This window comes from Aphidius gifuensis, linkage group LG3 (genome assembly GCF_014905175.1).
Source record: "Aphidius gifuensis isolate YNYX2018 linkage group LG3, ASM1490517v1, whole genome shotgun sequence".
Taxonomy (NCBI): Eukaryota; Metazoa; Arthropoda; class Insecta; order Hymenoptera; family Braconidae; genus Aphidius; species Aphidius gifuensis.
Genome location: NC_057790.1, coordinates 7,125,081 through 7,144,509, shown reverse-complemented (window position 1 = coordinate 7,144,509; position 19,429 = coordinate 7,125,081). Strand labels below are relative to the sequence as shown.

Sequence of the window (19,429 nt, the reverse complement as noted above, 5' to 3'; positions counted from 1 at the left end):
TCATATCATCAATCCAGTATATGAATTAATAATCATGTCTAAATATTGATTTTTAATATCCAAAATTATTTGTGCAACATCATCTCTATTACTGCTATCACCATAATTTTGATAATATATTGCTCCCATTGCGATTGGAAGTTTTTTAATCATAATACTAACACAATGTTCGGATTTTAATACATTTAATATGTCATATTTCGTTTGATAATGCTTCCAGGTAATGTAATTTGATTGAATAATTTTTTCAGTTGAATTCAATAAATATTTTAAATTATTCATGTATTCAATATCTTTAATAATAATTGTTGTTGCTGTTGCATTAATTGGAGTGCCACGGAGATAATTAATATATTTTTCCCAATCAAAATAATTATATTTATTTTTTAATTCATCAAGAGTCATTTTTACGTATTTAGTGGGACCATTTGACCGTTCATTTTCTGGCAGCAAAGGCATTTAAAATTTCATTGATCATTTTAATTATTGTACTATTTGACGATGCATCTGTTTAAAAAGAAGCTGAAAGATTTATCATCTTGTAGTGATAATTTTTGACCTTACTGTTATTTAAACCTTGATTAAGGTGATCTCTTGTCAATTCATATGAAACTGAATGAATTTCTATCGACGAATAATCATGAATATTCAATTTAAATTCAAAAAAATAATTTATCCATTCAGGTTTGAATATTTTTTTATTAAAATTAAATTTACTCTCATTCGAATGAATCCATTTCAGTACTGGCCAGCTTTCGATTGGCTTTATTGAATTTTCCAATTTTTTATATGTTTGAGTATCAATTAATGAACACTGGTTGTAAAAATTTTTAGCAAGCTTCAAGTATTCTGGCTCATTAACTGAACTATTTTGTTCCAGTATTTTATGAAGTTTTCTTAGTGTTTCAATATATAGTTTTTTTTCTATATCATATTCATCATCAATAGAATTTAAAAAACCTCCACATGCAAATTGATAAAAATTATCACAAGGATTAATGTTTTGATCCATTCTTTGCAAAAGTTGAAAAGCTGAAACATTTTAATAAAAAGAAACCATTAATCCCACTTTAAATAATAATTTAATTTTAATATATTTACTGCTTATCTGTACTACAGCAACAAAGCAGAGACCGAGTGTTTGCGTACGTTTTACTTTTCATGGGGGTGTTCATAAGCTTAAAGTTGATTCCCAGTCGCATCACCGAACCAATATTTATGCCACGAAGGGCCCGTATATCAATAACGCTATTTTTTATTCCCGTGTCCTAAAATTTTTTGTGGCGCCACTGATGGAAAAAACAAATTCTTTAGTAGTATGTGTGTCGTGGCTACACACTATCGAGCAAAGATTACATCGTACACTGAAGCCATGCTTGTGTTCATGTCTGTGTGCTGCGCTTCTCGCGAAATTTTTGAATTTCAAAGTTATTTATTTTTTAAACGCAAAAGACGAAATACTAAAAATTTATATCAAAAAATTTGTCTTTTCTAGCACTACAAACTGATAGAAATTTAACGTTTTCTGTTGCGTTTTGAAAAAGTTATTAATAAAAATATGAGATACCGCCTATATACCTTGCGTGTTAAAGTTGTCAACTTTGACAGTAAATATCTCAAAAAAACCGAACAAAAAAAAATTGACAATGTAGATAATTATTTCATTTAAACATAAGATAAAAAAAAAAAAAATCTGTTGCGATTTCAGATTTCCAGAATCAACCTTAAACATGCAGTATCACGATTCCACAAATATTAATAATTCGTCATTCATAATTGTTTGATGCAATATATATATATTTTTTGACACTCTGCTTGTAAAAGACACCATTACGCACCAATTATAGTGCGTAAAGAAATACTTTTACGCACGATTTTTTAACAAGAAATGATTTTTTAACAAGCCTTCGGCTCGTTCTTAACTCCTGGTGACTCGTATTGACACCTTCAAAATCGTGCAAGAATCACCTACTTTACGTACTAGTTATATAATATACTATTACCTCTTAGCCAGGATCTTCTTGAGTATTGATCAATAGGCACGGTAGTGCCTCGAGTCAAGTATGAGAAAGAAATAAGCGCTTTACATAAATATTTTCGTGATACTGTTTTGTATTTCCAGTCGTATGATGATATTTGAAATATTGGAAATAATGCTGGAATATCAGCAAATGCTGGTGGTAATCTACCAGCTTCAGTAAGCAACACTTTAAAACTATACCATTCATTGATTTTGATGATAATATTGATCTAGCACTACCAGCACCAACTTTTTTTTTTTTTTTAAATATACAATTAGCTTTTTTATTTAATTTTGATAGTCAATTATTATATTTACCAATTATGTAGTCATAAATTTTGTTAATAGGAAAATAATTATTGAAAATATAATAAATGAACATGTTTTAATCAACAAACCCATGATATTGACATTGTTTATTTATTATTTTATTTTTCAATTTTTTTTCTTCTTGACAAGAGTTTGTTGTTGTTTTAAGAAGAAAAAACATATAAATATAAAATAATTAATTTTGCTGTTATTATTACTATTAAAAGAAAGTTTACATATACTTATATATATTTTTTTTTTTTATTATGTGGACTAAACTGAGCTAAACAGTAAAGTCATCTATTGAAATTTTTTTTTCAAGTAAATATAGCTAACACACTTTTTTAAATTATTTTAATTAGAATTTTTTTTTTTTTTTTGAGATTGAAATTCATGATAAATATTTACGTGTTTTTTACCAGATAGTACATTTTTTCATTGGATTCATTTTAGATCCGATTGGACATTTAAAATCATTCGAAAATTCTTGGATATTTGATAATGGAACAATTACTCGAAACTTAGAAGGTACATGTTCATTAAGAAGGTCACTTTTTAAATCCCTAACTGTAACTTTTTTACACCAGTCATTTGCATAACTTATCCAAAATAATTGTTTTGAAGTGTAATCTAAACCAGGAAGCCTTTCGCCCTTACTTGATGATTTTAATTTTTCAATATATGCTTGATAAGCAGCTTTTAATCCACTATTGTCAGCAATATTCTCACTTAATGTCAATGTTCCATTTATCTAAAAAAGTAAATAAATGAATAAATATTAAAAATATAAATAAATTTATTAAAAATTAATTTTATGAATAAAAATTGTTATAATAATTACATTTGCATTTGTTTCTGGCATTGTGTAATTCCCATATTGTTCAACCATACACATGGCACGATCATTAAAATTTTGCAACGAATCATTTCTCCACCAATTATTTCGAATACCATTTGCATCATAATAAATTCCATCGTTATCAAAAGCATGTCCTACTTCATGACCTATTGTGCTTCCAATTAGACCGTAATTTATGGAGTTTGAATTATTTTTTTTAAAGAGAACGTTTTGATAAACTGGTGGAAGAACTAGAATGAAAAAAATAAAAATGAAAAAACGATGCAATTTTTATTAAGATTTGTAAATTATGAATGATAACTTGAAAATATAATATTACTTATAATATTGTTTGAGATAAAATTATATGCATTGTAGTCAAGCATATACTTTCCCCAATAAGCCCAGAAACTTTCAGCATTCTGTGTTAATAGATATTTCCTATTAAACACATTTACTCGAATACTTTGATCAATATAATTATCACCATCAAAAAATTTTAATCGTCTATAAAATTCATCAATTATTGAATCATTCAAAAACTCTTTTCGGTATCCAATTAAATATATCAAAGTTTCAAGTTTTTCAATTGCTTTTTTCTTTGTCATATCATCAATCCAGTATGAATTAATAATCATGTCTGAATATTGATTTTTAATATCCAAAATTATTTGTGCAACATCATCTCTATTACTGCTATCACCATAATTTTGATAATATATTGCTCCCATTGCGATTGGAAGTTTTTTAATCATAATACTAACACAATGTTCGGATTTTAATACATTTAATATGTCATATTTCGTTTGATAATGCTTCCAGGTAATGTAATTTGATTGAATAATTTTTTCAGTTGAATTTAATAAATATTTTAAATTATTCAAGTATTCAATATCTTCAATAATAATTGTTGTTGCTGTTGCATTAATTGGACTGCCACGAAGATAATTAATATATCCTTCCCAATCAAAATAATTATAATTCTTTTTCAATTCATCAAGTGTCATTTTTACGTCATCAGAGGTACCATTTGACCGTTCATTTTCTGGCAGCAGTGTCATATTGAAAATATCAGTTTCAAATTTTAAAATTTCATTGATCATTTTAATTATTGTACTATTTGACGATGCATCTGTATAAAAAGAAGCTGAAAGATTTGTCATCTTGTCGTAATAATTTTTGACATCACTGTTATTTAAACCTTGATTAAGTTGATCCTTTTTCAATTTATATGAAATTGGAGAAATGATAATTGACGAATAATCATCAGTATTCAAATTAAATTCAAAAAAATAATTTATCCATTCTGTTGTATTGCCAACTTTGAATATTGTTTTAGTAAAATTAAATTCACTCTCATTCCAATGATTTTCTTTGAATACTGGCCAGCTTTCGATTGGCTTTATTAAATCCAACAAAAAATGTGGCCAATCTTTACCAAGCTTCAATGGAAAACACTGCTTGTAGAAATTTTTAGCAAGCGTTAAGTATTTTGGCTCATCAACTGAGCTTTTTTTTTCAAGTAATTTTTGAAGTTTTCCAAGCATATTATTGCGTTGTTTTTTTTCTATATCATATTCATCATCGGTAGAGTTTAAAAAACCTCCACATGCAAATTGATAAAAATCTTCACAAGGATTAACATTTTGATCCATTCTATGCAATAGATAGTAAGCTGCAACATTTTAATAAAAAAAAAAAAAATTTATTATTAATCCTACTTTATATAACAATTTACCTTTAAGAAATAATGAATATACATTTACTGCTTATTCGTATTACAGTAACAGAGCAGAGACCAAGTGATTTTTTCTTTTTGATATGATTTTTTTGATGAACATAAACACCCAGTATCATACATAGCTGCTTATGAATTATAATACTAATAGATACATATATATTTCGCCACGTCGACATGGAAAACACTCGAAATCACACCGTCCACAGGGTCCCAAAATCCCTGTTTTTCTATCGATACGCAAAGGCAGTGGCCAAAGATAGAAATACCATGCGCAAAACATCTGCATCGATGAGCAAAATTTTTTCACATCGAAAGCCATCTAGCGTCAGACATTTTGCGCACTGGAAGTCATCTACCGGGAATACGTGAACTATATTTATGTATTATTATTATCATTATTATTATTATATTATCACTCATATACATATTATTTTTTTTAATATATTCATGGTTAGGTTAGATACCATATGTCAACTGACCAAAAATAAAAAACAATTTATACATATGTGAAATTATCATTGACTTATTGTTTGAAAACTTGTTTTTAAAATTATTAAAAATGTGTAATGAATAAATAGAAATCTATAATTATTTACAAAAGTTAGTGGATGAAGCTGATACCACTGTCTTAGACATGTTGCCTGAAAAATCCAAATCAAAATATCAAGTTTACATATGACAAATTTATTCAATGGACATATGACAAATTTATTCAATTTATTTATAATTTAATCAATCAAAAGATTATAACGTGCTGTTTGTTTAGAGCTAATAGCTATACATTGATTGACTGGTAATGTTGTTGATAATTATTTTGACTCTATAGCTAGCACAGTCTTATGACGAACATCCAAATTATTGTTAGTATCATTATTATTATTATTATTATTATTATTATTATTATTATTATTATTATTATTATCATCGTTACATGGTAGAATTTTTCAAGATAATTGTTTCATAACAAAATGTCGTTTGACACTTGCTACATTTAATTTATATGTATCATCAGTAACTGTCAATGATTCTATCAGTTTTTTTGTCGATTTTTTAATTAATTTTTTCAATGTTGGCTTTTTAACTCGAACATAAGCATTACTATTACTTGACATGATGTCTTCCACAACAAATAAAAATAATAGTGTGAACCAAAAATTATTTTTAATAAAAAACAAAAAAAAAAAAAAGGTAAACGTAACCTAATTTATTAAACAACGTAAGAATGTCAAGGGGCGCAACGTTGATCGCTCAATATCGAGTATCGACGTTATTGTCTCGTGTTTTCCATGTCGTTTGTGACGAAAAATAGTGTTCGACACTCGGTGCCAAAACGGCGATCTGTGCATGGCGGATATAATCTTGTGGAACACTCGCCCAAAGTCTCGTCTTAATCTCGACTTTGGGCTCGTGTTCCACGATTATATCGCAATGCGCAAAACGCCGTTTTGGAACCTTGTATCGAAATATACTAATTTTTTTTCTTACCTGTATCAATACATGCCCGTGTTGTGCAAGGAACAGAATCATCAGTTTTTGATCGAAAAGCTGTTGTATACAAAAAAAAAAAAAAAACAAAAATTAATTTTGTATGTAGAATATACTCTTTTCCGTTTGTTTATCATTTGGAAAGTATCAATAATAAATTATTCTCAAGTCAAAAACATAATTATAAATACTATTTATATAAATTAAATTAAATTAAATTAATAATAATAATAATAATAATCAAAGAGTTTAACAGTGATCAATGTTGATTTTTTTTTGTATCAAAAAATAATACATACGTGCAAACGTAAAAAAAAAGAAAAATTCGACAATTAAAATACATATTAATATAATATTAATATACATATTATATCATATTATATAAAATGTAGAAATAATTTTTATTATATTACTGCTTACGAAAAATCAGGAATCCAAATAATAAAAAAAGCACCGACAAGATTGCTAATATTGAAATTGCCCAAGTCTTACGAGCCATTTTTTATTCTTCAACAATGCAATCAACTCGTTGGAAGTTTTAGTTTTCTAATGTATTTTTGAATATTTTGCACGTTGATTTATATTAAAAATTTTATCGGTTGACAAACCACTTATATACACTAATGACATATGACGAACGTTGAGTTAGCCAGCACACTATTATCTTCTGTTGAAAAACTTAAAAATATATTATTTAGTTTTATCATTATATTTGACAAAAATAAATTTATCAAACAGGTGACTCAAAAGAAAAAAAAAAAAATAAACCAGAAAATGTCATTAGAAGTCTCGAAACTATCGTCATATTATTATTTTTAGAATTAGTATAATTATTATCATGTGAGAATTAAAAATATTGAAATTAAAAATTTTCATGATATAATAATTGCACCAAATTAAAACTCGTTGAACTTAAATTTAGCAATTTTTCTATCACCACATGATCTTGATTTTTTTTTGTATGCAAAATAAGCAGCTTTTAATCCACCAATTTCAGCAATTTTTTCATTAATCTAAAACGAACAAAAATTAAAATCAAAATCAATATAATATTAATTTTTTTAATAATATTTATAAATTTATTTTTATTTTTTTTTTTTGATAAGAAATAAGAATACGTTTATTTAAATATTAAATCGAATACAATAACCACCAGGTATCATTGAAATTATTATTTTCATCATAATTTATTGCTACCGTATCAATACTGTGTGTAAGTTCATCGCCTATCACAAATCTAAGAACTCCATAATTCATGTAATCTGGTTTACTATTGTGAAAAAAATCATCTTCAAAATACGTAAATGGAATCACCAAATAAAAAAAGAAAATATATAAAAACAAATTAAATTCAATAACTGAATTGCTTAAAAATTCATCAACCAATTAACAATTTCCACTATTTAATTTTCTTTGTAATTTTATTATTTGTTTTATTGTCAATCTAACGAGTATATTTAATAATTTGATAATATCGCTTTTTAATATTTATTGTATTGAAAATATGTAAAAACAACTTGAGTACGCGTACTCAAAAACATTAAATTTGGCTAATTTTAAATGACAAAATTATATTTTTTCTTCAATTAAAATACTGTAAAAGTAAGTAAAAGTAAGAATAATATTCAATAGTTGATATCGATGAAAAATAAAACTCTGTTATAGTATTGCCGATTGTACCAGCAGATAATATAACATCCTATTTTGACTGTAATTTTAAGCTTTTTACCTCATTGCATTACTAATACACCATCAGCTTTTGGTTTATTATTTTTCAAATTAAATATAATTTTTTCAACATGTAAATATTCTATTAATAGTTTTATATATTATTTTTATCATTTAAAAATTGTTCTGTACTCCAACGACTTTTATTGATCATTGCAAATTTTACTTTCTCAAAATAATCTAAATTTGTATTATTAGATTTATTATTTTTCGAGTCTGATAGAGCATTGTAAACGGCATAACATATAGTTTAGTATAATGAATTGAATTTTTTTCAATATATTTATCATCACTGAGATGATCTTTATTATCAGGAAACTAGCCATAATACTCCTGGGGATGTCGTTTCATGAATAACATGTTATTTAGTTTACTAGAACCTTTACATGAATATTTTTGTGATACTATTTTGTATTTCCAGTCGTATGATGATACTTGAAATATTGAAAATAATGCTGGAATATCAGCAAATGCTGGTTGTAATCCACCAGCTCCAGTAAGCAACACTTTGAAACTACTATTTGTTTATTCTGATGATAATATTGATCTAGTACTACCAGTACCAACTTTATTTAAAAAAAAAAAATATACAATTGACTATTTTATTTAATTTTGATAGTCAATTATATTTACTCATTATGTATAGTCATAAATTTTAAATTCATTTATATCAAATAAACTTCAATCAATAAATCTGTTGATTAAATTTGATAATTCAATAAATTTTGTTGGTAACAAAATAATTATTGAAAATATAATGAATGAACATGTTTTAATAAACAAATCCATGATATTGACATTGTTATGCAAAATATAAAAAAACAGCAATTTCGTTTTTTTGTTTATTAACAATCTTCTAACGACATTAAAAACAATTTTCAACTCGATTATTATAAATTCTTTCATTCCTAATATCCTGGCAAAAAATCGCATCCATGATTTGTTCTTAGTTTTCTTATTATTTGACTTTGAAAATTATACGGTGATTATTTTTTGTTAATAATAAATTAACTAACAATTGAAATTACTTTTTATAAGTTCCCAGTTTCAGTATTTTCATAGACGAATAAGTTGGTCTTATAATACGATTCTTCTAATTTTATTACTTTGCAAGATATGATCATTTTTTAAAAAACGCGAGTGAATTCAATACTATAGGCTTCGTCTACGTAAAAATCAATTTATAAATAAGGAATTTAATAATAATATATTTTATAATATTAATAATAAAATAATACCTTAATGAAACCACGATATATCTATTATGTTCTTTGATCAGCATTGAAATGTGATTGTACGACTATTAGAGTAAAATTTTTGGAGAGTGATGCCATCCCATATATTATGCAAAAAAAATTATAGTTAACAGGGTAAGCAATAATGATGGTAATAATAATGATAGACTTCCATGAAATAAATTAATAATTTTGAATGTAAATAAACGTTCGCTAATTTCCACAGCTGTTTGACATATGAGGCGCGTTCCGTATAGAGCATTTTTTTGGATCTTCAAGATGGCAGCGAATATATACAAGCTTATCTAAATACATATTTAAGAATGAATATACATGAATATGAATATAATGAATATATGTACGTATACAAAATTTAAATTACTAAATTGTGCCATCGTGGAGATCCAAGAAAATGTTCTATACCGAACGCGCCTCATGGACAGGCTATATAATTTAAAATAAAGTTTGCCTTTGAGATATACTATACGAATGCATACCTGAGTTAATATAAAAATTAAACCTCTGATAAGTATTTTTCACACAAAAATGTTCGGTATTACGATTACAAATACAAGCATAAATTCATTTGTGGTACCTTAAAAATTTTTTGGGTGTGTGCAAAGTGTAATTTTAATTAATTGAAACTGAAATTGATAAGGAAGTACAGAACTTATGAATGCATGACATTGAATTACAACTCGAGTACAATCTAGTACAATCATTGATTTTTTGTGGGTGCGTCAATCGTCGGCAACCGTATAAAAGTTAGAATAAAAAACCAGAGGGAAATTAGGGAAAAATTTGAGAAAAGTCGGAGAAAATTTTCAAGCAAAAAAAGACGGAGTCAGTCGGAGAAATATTAAAAATAAACCAAATAAGTGTTGTTCGAAAAAAAAACTAATTTAATTATCATTAAATAAAATATTATCACAACAAAAAAATCATCATCATTGTTATTATTATCATTGATCATTGAACAAAAAATCCCTTTGATTTTGAAAGCCGTAATGAACTGATGGATATGTTTTGACATAAAAAATCAATGTATATAACTTGGTTAAAGTCGATTCTTTTTTTAATATGATAAATACAACATAAAGATTATGTTAATCACAGACTTATTAAAACATCTTGAATTAATTGTTTAATTTTACTTTTCGCTATTATTTTTTGCAGATGTTATTTTCTCATTCAAATTAACAATTTTTCAACATTGCTGTAAAATATTGTTGACTATAACTCATATCTTTTTTATCATTAAACTCAACAATTTTTTAACACTGAATGAATTTAAAATTATTTATTTACATGTAAAAATTTTTAAATTAATTCAGTGCTTGAAAAATTTTTGAATTTAGTGTTAAAAAAATTTGTTTAAAAAAGTGTTATAATGATCAATCTGACCAGTCGAACATTTTTTTTACTCACGTGTAAAGTAAAGGAAAATATTTTTTTATTTGTTGATTATTTGGTTTTTTTTTTGAAAAAAAGACTTAGTTAATATTTTTCTTGCATCATAAATGTATTTATGATTATATTTGCCAACAGTCATCCATCATTTTTTATAATTAAGTTTTTTTTTTTTTTGTTATATTAATTATAATTAAGTTTTGTTGGTATTTTTATATTAAACCAGAATAAAGCGAGAGATAATAAATACAGAATATCAATGAGATCAAACGTGAATTAGGCCTTTGTATGAATATATCATTTAAGATAAATAACTATTTAAATTATTTAAGCAATAATATTGATGTAAAGAGATAAAATATAGGTAGAACAAGTAATGTAAAAGTTTACAAATTTTCGAGATTGACTTAATACGACTAAACACAATAATCCCTATAGCGTCGGGCAATAGTAAATCCAGACCTTTTCCAAAGTGAAACCAGACTTGTAAAAATGCCATTTATCTATGACAATATCAATAATTATTGATAAACAATGATAAATTAATATGTTTTAATGAACTTTGAAGACTTGTTTAAATTAATTTTTCGTGTGAAAAAAAAAAAAAAAACACATCAATCTGTGGCAATACAAAAGTCAGGTGGAAGCCAGAGTAAAGCCGGAGTCAATACCGTTTGAATCTTATTTGACCTGCCAAGTCTTGAATTGACTCGAACCAAAATCCTACGCCGTCTATCTATTTGGCAATTCCAAAACCGTTCAAACCTTATTTGACCTGCCGAGTCTTGAATTGACTCGCCATATTTCTCCACCCGAAAATAATTCCTCGGAAATTAATAGCCGGAATGAATTTTAGGTGGAGAAAGGTTGGAGAAAATTCGGAATAAATTTTGGGCGGAGAAATGTTCAAGAAATTTTCCCACCATTTCTCTAACCATGGGTCATTCTCGGAAAAAAGTGAAAAAAAGTAGAGAAAAGGCGGAGAAAGATGGACAAAATGCAGAGAAAAATTTACATTGTATATTGCTGCTCAAAAATATCAAAGGACCATTTTCTTGGAGGATTTGAGGAAGAGGAGGACATACGCTGAAAATGTAAGCTTCCATTTTTCAATATTATCAGGAAAAAAAATCAGTGCCTTCCCATATCTAAAATTTTTTAACTCTACTGCCGCATTCTTAATATAATGTGTGTTATTTCATGTAAGTGATTTTCTATTCTTTGACCATATTTTTAGATTGTATTTTTTTGGTTGTTATATATTTTTGTATAAACTTTATTACTCAATTATTTCACTTTCAATAATGAATGGGTTTTATATATGACTATTTATCATGAATGGGTTTAATGAGTTTTTTTTTTTAATATGTTACAGAGATTTGGATGACATTGGATTTTAACACCACACTTCGTTTTATAGTTTTTATTATTTTTAATTTCTTTTTTTTGTTTTTTAGTATAGTATTTAGATATTTTGTATAATTTTTTTAAGTAATTTCAGCAATAAATTTAGTCCAACCAAATAGAAAAAATTATTATTATATAATTTATTTACGAAAAATGATAAATTTAGTTCGAACAAATAGAACAAATTATTATTATTTAATATATTTACGGAAAATGATAAATTTATAGTTTAAACAAATAAAACAAATTATCATTATTTAATATATTTACAGAAAATAATAAATTTAGTTCAACCAAATAGAACAGATTATTATCATTTAATATATTTACGAAGAATAATAAATTAAGTTCAACAAAGAAGAACAAATTTATTGCAGTAAAAAATGGCAGAATTATCAATAAATCTAAAAGTAGATAGACTTCCAAATTTAAGTAACACATGTTACTTAAATGCTGTTGTTCAATCACTATTTGCCGTAACACATTTTTGTGATAAAATTGAAAAAGATGATTCTAAATCGTTTCAATCACTTAAAGATATATTTATATCAATATCACAAAATAAAATTCCATGTTCTACAATTAACGCAAGTTTGCAGCAATTAAGACGGAAAAATTTAAAGCTGTAGAACAACATGATCGTTCAAAATTTTTTCTAGATTTATTTGATCACTATTCAAAGAACGGAAATGGCAGAAAATTAATTCATAATACATTTCATGGTAATTGAATACAAATGAAAAAATGTATAAAATGTGATAATAAAATTCATATTTCCAAACCAAAACAATTTTCTATGATAAACTTGTTGGTTCCAAAATTCTAGATACAACAGTCCAGAGTGTAATTAATATTGATTTAGAACCAGAAACAATTGAAAATATTGAAACTTGTGAAAATTGTAACGTAAATCGTATAGATATAACAAATAAAAAATTGTCACAAGTTTACCCCTGATGGAAATATTTTTCCGGCATTACTCTGACATTACTCTGTTTTTGTCTCATTTCCTGAGAAATTACTCCGGCATATGATGATAACAGCGAAAATACTCCGTCATGAGATCACTGCCGGAGAAACTACTCCGGCATGAGATCAATGCTGGAGTTTTTTCTCCTTCATTTATCTCATGCTGGAATAATTTTTCCGGTACTAATTTCTTGCCGACGAAATTATTCCAGCATCAACCTCATGCCAGAGTAATTTCTCCGATAATAGGCAAAAAACAGAGTAATGCCGAAGTAATGACGGAGAAATATTTCCACAAGGGACCACCTTATTTGATCTGAAATTTAAATTATTTTTATTTCAAAGAGGATTCATTTGAACCAGAAAAAATAATAAGTAACAAAAAAATTGATAAAGAAATAACAATACCAGTTCAAGATATTTCATCAATTCATCAACTATTAATCAAACGTTTGAATTATATGCTATTATTATTTATAAAGATGAAACATTAAAAAGTGGTCATTATTATACATATAGTAAAGATAAAGACACAAAATGCTGGTACAAACATGATGATACTGTTACGTAGATCAAGTCAGGTAAATCGATTAGCTTCAAATCATTCCAACCGAGAACGATCACTATCAGTTCAGAGTATTGATCGTATTTCAATCGCAAGTGAAGCATCAACAACACAGACTATTCGGATGGGAATAGAAAATTTAAATATTGTTTCTGAAAAAAAGAGCTAACAATGATACTGGTATCTTTCTTGCTCCTGCTCCAAAAAAATCAAAATTATCAAATCAAGAAGAGATTACTAATAATAATGATATTAATAATCATCATAGACAATCTTTGATTAAAAAAAATTTAGATAAAAATAAAAACTTCAAACACTCCTCGATCAAATTTAGTTTTAGAAAATTCTGTAGGATTCAAGATATACCACTTGATACACGAACGGAAACTCTTGACAATAATGACAGAACACGAATGGAAGTGTATAATTTAGTGAAAACAATTATGGCATCAATGAAAAGACGCCCTCTTTTTTTTGTTTACAATGTATGGAGAGATAGTTCCTTCAAAAATCGTGGACTAACAATCACCCAAAAAACAACAACCGAACAATAAGAGCAAATTTTAATTGAAAAACAAAAAATAGATGAAATGAAAAGTTAAAATACAAAGAATATATACAATGTAAACCAGATAAAAAAAAAAAAAATTTGCGTGTTGCGAGTACGCTAGTATATAATTCTCCCCTCTTTATCCGCTTGTGACCGAGCGTATACCAGAGAGTATACGAGAGCGCTTAACGCTAGCGGGGCCTCGAATTTTGTCGCTACCCTCCGTAAAGAAGTTTCACTTCAAAAATAGCACTACAAAAAATCGTAGCAAAAGCATTGAAGATGTAACAGAAAGATTGAGCACTAATTTTGCTATTGGTATTTATGAATGGTATGTGACATGTTGAAGTAAAAAAACGAATTCACCTCTGAGAGATGTTCCTAAAACATATCTGTACACGTTTGTTTAAATTTAAAAACTCAAAAATTATCTTCCTGTTAAAAAAAATGTTTGGTATTACTATTAAATACCAGCATAATCTTAGCTGGTTTAAAATCGAATATTTGTACAGTCGTACCTTACAAATTTTCGGGTATGTGCAATGTGTAATTTTACTTAATTGAAATTAAAATTGATAAAGAGGTACAAAACTTATGAATGCATGACATTGAATTGCAACTCGAGTTCAATCAAATACAACCATTGATTTTTTGACGACCCATCTATCGTCGGCAACCTTATAAAAGTTAAAATAAAAACCGGAGGGGAATCGGAGAAAAATTTGAGAGAAGTCGGAGAAATTTTCTAAGCGAAAAAGGGCGGAGAAAGTCGGAGAAATATTAAAAATAGAGCAAATATGTGTTGTTTGAAAAAAAAATAATTTAATTGTCATCAAATAAAATATTATTACAACAAAAAAATCATCATCATTGTTATTATTATTGTTGACCATTGAACAAAACGTTCCCTCGATTTTTGAAGACGTAATGAATTGATAGTTATGTTTTGACATAAAAAATCGATGTATATAATTTGATTATAAAGTCGATTCTTTTAGAAACATAATAAATATAACATAAATTTTACATTGAAAAAAGGCTTTGATTATTAGAATTATAAATTTATAAATTTCTAAAGTTAATCTTAATTGGTACCAATTATTCAAAACTGATGTTTTTTTTATCATTAAATTCAACAATTTTTTAATCACTAAATTAATTCAAACATATTTACATATAAATAAATAGCTTTAAATTTATTCAGTGTTCGAAAAATTGTTAAATTTAGTGTTAAAAAAAACTTTTATTTCGAAATGCGTTTCAACGATCAATATTTGTTAATATTTATCAAACATTTTTTTTATTTACGTATAAAGTAAAGAAAAATATTTTTCTATTTATTGATTATTTGTTTTTTTCTTGAAAGAAAGAACTGATCAATATTTTTCTTGCATTATAAATGTATTTATCATCATATTTGCCAACAGTCATCCATTATTTTTCATAATTGAGTTTTGTTGATATTTTTATATCAGCAATATCGTATATCACATCGATAAAATATACTTTTTTCTTTTATCTCTATCAATATTTCAATTGAAACACAGAGTATTCGGATTCAGCAGCGATTGATAAAATTTCTTTGACATTCAATTATATATAGGTATAAATTTTTTAAAATAATTATAGATATTTCATTTTTTCCCAATCTTTTTCAGAGTAATTTAGACAGTAATTAGTATATGTAAATTTTGAATAATAATTTATAATTGGTTGAATATTATATGTTATTATTTTAACAGCAAAAATATTTATACAAAAATATGTATTCCAACCAAGAATTTATTTACTGGAATGAATGGATGGCTGAAAACTATTGCAAATTGGAAAACCAAGTGGTATAGGTACATAATATGATTAAATATCTGATTACACCTGCACGACTGTATAGCCATTGCCGTGACTGTAGCCAACTGTCAACGTGTCTTTAACTGGTGGTCGATCGTGCGAGTCTAATTTATATATTTCTCTATCAAGTTTCAAAGCTTCGTAACTATTTTCTCGTGTTATATTTACAACTTTTCGTGAACCTTGAGCCATGACGTGAAATCCATATCCATGCATGTGAAGAGGATGAGGCACACCATTTGCAGCTGATAAAAAATAAAATAAAATTGTTTTAATTATGTTGTTATTAATAATTCAAGTTTGATTGGATATGAATTTAAATATACCAGGATCAAACATAATCATTTCAACCGATGAGTTAAGTCGTATATGGAGGACATGTGTACATAGACAAATTGACGAATTATCACAACTTTTCGGCTTATTATTTCCGTCACAAGTTGTTTTTTTGTCAATATCATTTGCTTGTGTAAGAAATGGTGATGTTGGAAATTTGTTTGATATTCCATTGATCATAGGAATTACTCCACTACCTCCACCATTTGGTGCTTTGAATAAAAAAATAAATAAATAATTATAATGATAAAAGAAAAGAAGCAGAGATTTTATTGAATCCTCACCTAAAAAAGGCTTATATGTGCCAGGTGTATAAAGTTCAGTTTCATTCCATCGATGAAATTCAAATGGTAAATAAAATTGAACATCTATTTTTTCAGCAAGAATTCTTTTGTCAACTGGTTCAGCAGCTTTAAGATTTTTCATACAAATTAAATCCGGGTTATTTCCATCACATACCGTATTGAATTCATTCAGTACCTGTTACAAAAATATATTGATAAAGAAATTAAAAATAAATTTATTTATATAATTTCATAAAATAAAAATTAACTTGCAGTTCCTATTGGAAGGCCAGTATTATATGTTGGTCGTGTTAATTGTGGCTCAGTTACAGTTGAACCAGCATAACGAAGAATACCAAGTTGGATTATCTGTCGAGAAGCACATGAGCCAGTTAATCGTACTTGTATCCAGTAACTTCCAAGCTGTTGATTTGCATTTAAAATAAAATCAAAACGTTCGGCTGTTGATAAAATAAAATCAATATTATTATTCCAATAATTCCAATGAGTAGAAAGAAATAAATTTAATGAAAAAAATTGTTACCAGATAATGTTGTAATGCTGTTGACTATTGTTGGTTTTACATTTTCTCCATCGGCTGCTATAACAGTTAAACTGTGATTTTGAATTGTCAATTGAAAGGGACAACTGAAACTGCCAGCATTAATCATTCTAAATCTATATCTTTTTCCTGGTGTGACGTTGACAACATTGAGTGATGTATTGGTCCACGTTCCAGTTGTTTTGTCCTAAATTTATTTAAAAAAAAAAAAGAAATTATATTTTCATTTATTGTTACATCTTTTCTTTAGTAATAAAAAATTATCTATAGTTATGTATACATACAAGCCATTGACCTTGACCATTGATAAGTGCGTTGTCAGGTGATTGACCTGCTTTTAATTTACCAGATGTTCCGGGAAAATGATCATCTGGACTATCATGCATCCAATCACTCAAAAAGATAAGATTATCAGTATCATCATGATCATACAATCGATAATTTGCATCATATTCTTTCGGCTGACGTACGATAACTGCGCCTTCAAGTGTTTTAGCTTTTTGTAATCCAGAATGTGAATGCCACCAGTGTGTACCGATATTTTGTGCTCTCCATTGATATCTAAATGTTGAAGCACTTTGAATCGGACACTGTGTTACAAATGGCACACCATCATAATATTGATAATTCATTTGATAAATACCATGCCAATGAATTGTCAATTCATTACCATCAGCAGCATTATGAAGATCAACAACAACTAAATCACCAAGACATACTTGTACTGATGGTCCTGGATACATTCTATTAACTGATAATAATCCAGCAACATCAACACCATCAGCTAAAATACACTGACAATCTGTTGCAATTGATGAATTTGTTTTTGGCACGCACATATTACAAGCACTGTAAAAATTATTTATTATTTAATGATTATAATATGTTTGGTTACTTTTTTTTATATTTACCCGCCCAAAGTACGATAGTATTCAACAGTCCAGTGATAGTAACAAATTTTTGGCTTTTTACCAGCTATACATTCACGTGCACATTCTTTTGGTCCTGCTACTTTTCCCCAGCCACTGATTTTTTGACCAATTTTCAAATGACCTGGTATCTCTATATTTTTTTCATTCGATTTTAATGTTCCTGGTAAATCACTTGTTGACTCATCTTCTTTTTCATAATACATTGTTTTCCATTGACCTGAATTTTTACTGTACACTTTAAATGATCCCATAACTGAAAGGTGTATTTATAAATATGATTTATATTTTATTCACTTTGAATTGATTGATAAATTTTCAAATTTATAGTACCATTAGTCTTATGATTGTCGGTTTTTGAGGTATTGTTTAGTGTATTTCCATGACTGTTTGATTGATAAATATTTACAGCAAATGATTTTGATAACAAACAAAACAATAATGAGAAAAGAGTTAACTTTTTATTGATCATGTTTTAATGAGATTAAAATAGTCTAAGTGTCAAGTAAAGTACTAGTTAACTAATTATTAAAAAACATCAGATGACATTGAGCTTTTATAGGTGGCAAATAATATCATTTGTGTAGATCTCAAGATGACAATGATCTAATCTTAATCTTTCATCAGCTATATTCTTTTAATCTTCGATAATTAAATGAAAAACTCATCTGTTATCGTATTTTTTTTCATTCTCATTAATACGTCATGTCAATCTTGAAGATATATCTTATAAGTTGAATGACAATAATAAAAATATAATATATAATTGAAAATATTGGATATCGCCACTCTTCACAGCCTCTGTAAAGAGGGAAAGAATAAAACAGTTTCCTTGAATATTACAAATCCTTCATTATCATATCCACATGGACGCCATCCAGTATTGCCAATTACTGTTCGATTTCTCAATCGAACTTAAATGTGCAGCTAAAGCAATAGTTTTTATTATAAAAAAATTTTTATTCATTTTTTTATATGAATAATATTAAAAACAAAAATTGCTATTACGAAAATTTCAAAATATTTAAACAGTAAATTTCACCAAGATTTAATTACTAAAAATTACTCAAAAGTAAACAAAAATACTGTATTTTTACACATAATTAATAATATTCTTTATTCATTCAAAATTATTTATCAATAATGTATTCAGTAGAATACATTTTTTACTACTGACTTTCAACAAAAATAACCCTTGACAGAGAAACATTTT

The 19,429-nt window shown here is 26.8% G+C and overlaps 1 protein-coding gene and 1 pseudogene across 1 annotated transcript; both read right to left on the bottom strand.

Moving 5' to 3' along the window:
* Positions 1-6,892, bottom strand: LOC122850821 (annotated as a pseudogene).
* A 397-nt stretch (positions 6,893-7,289) lies between these two features.
* On the bottom strand, positions 7,290-18,727 carry LOC122850820 (laccase-5-like). The gene is made up of 9 exons (XM_044149886.1): positions 18,550-18,727; positions 18,199-18,472; positions 17,572-18,136; positions 17,270-17,474; positions 16,999-17,186; positions 16,726-16,921; positions 16,432-16,653; positions 16,133-16,350; positions 7,290-7,406 (listed from the first exon to the last, which is right to left on the bottom strand). The coding sequence occupies exons 1-9, from the start codon at positions 18,686-18,688 to the stop codon at positions 7,290-7,292; spliced, it is 2,124 nt and encodes a 707-aa protein (XP_044005821.1). The 5' UTR covers positions 18,689-18,727.
* Between the last annotated feature and the right edge of the window lie 702 nt (positions 18,728-19,429).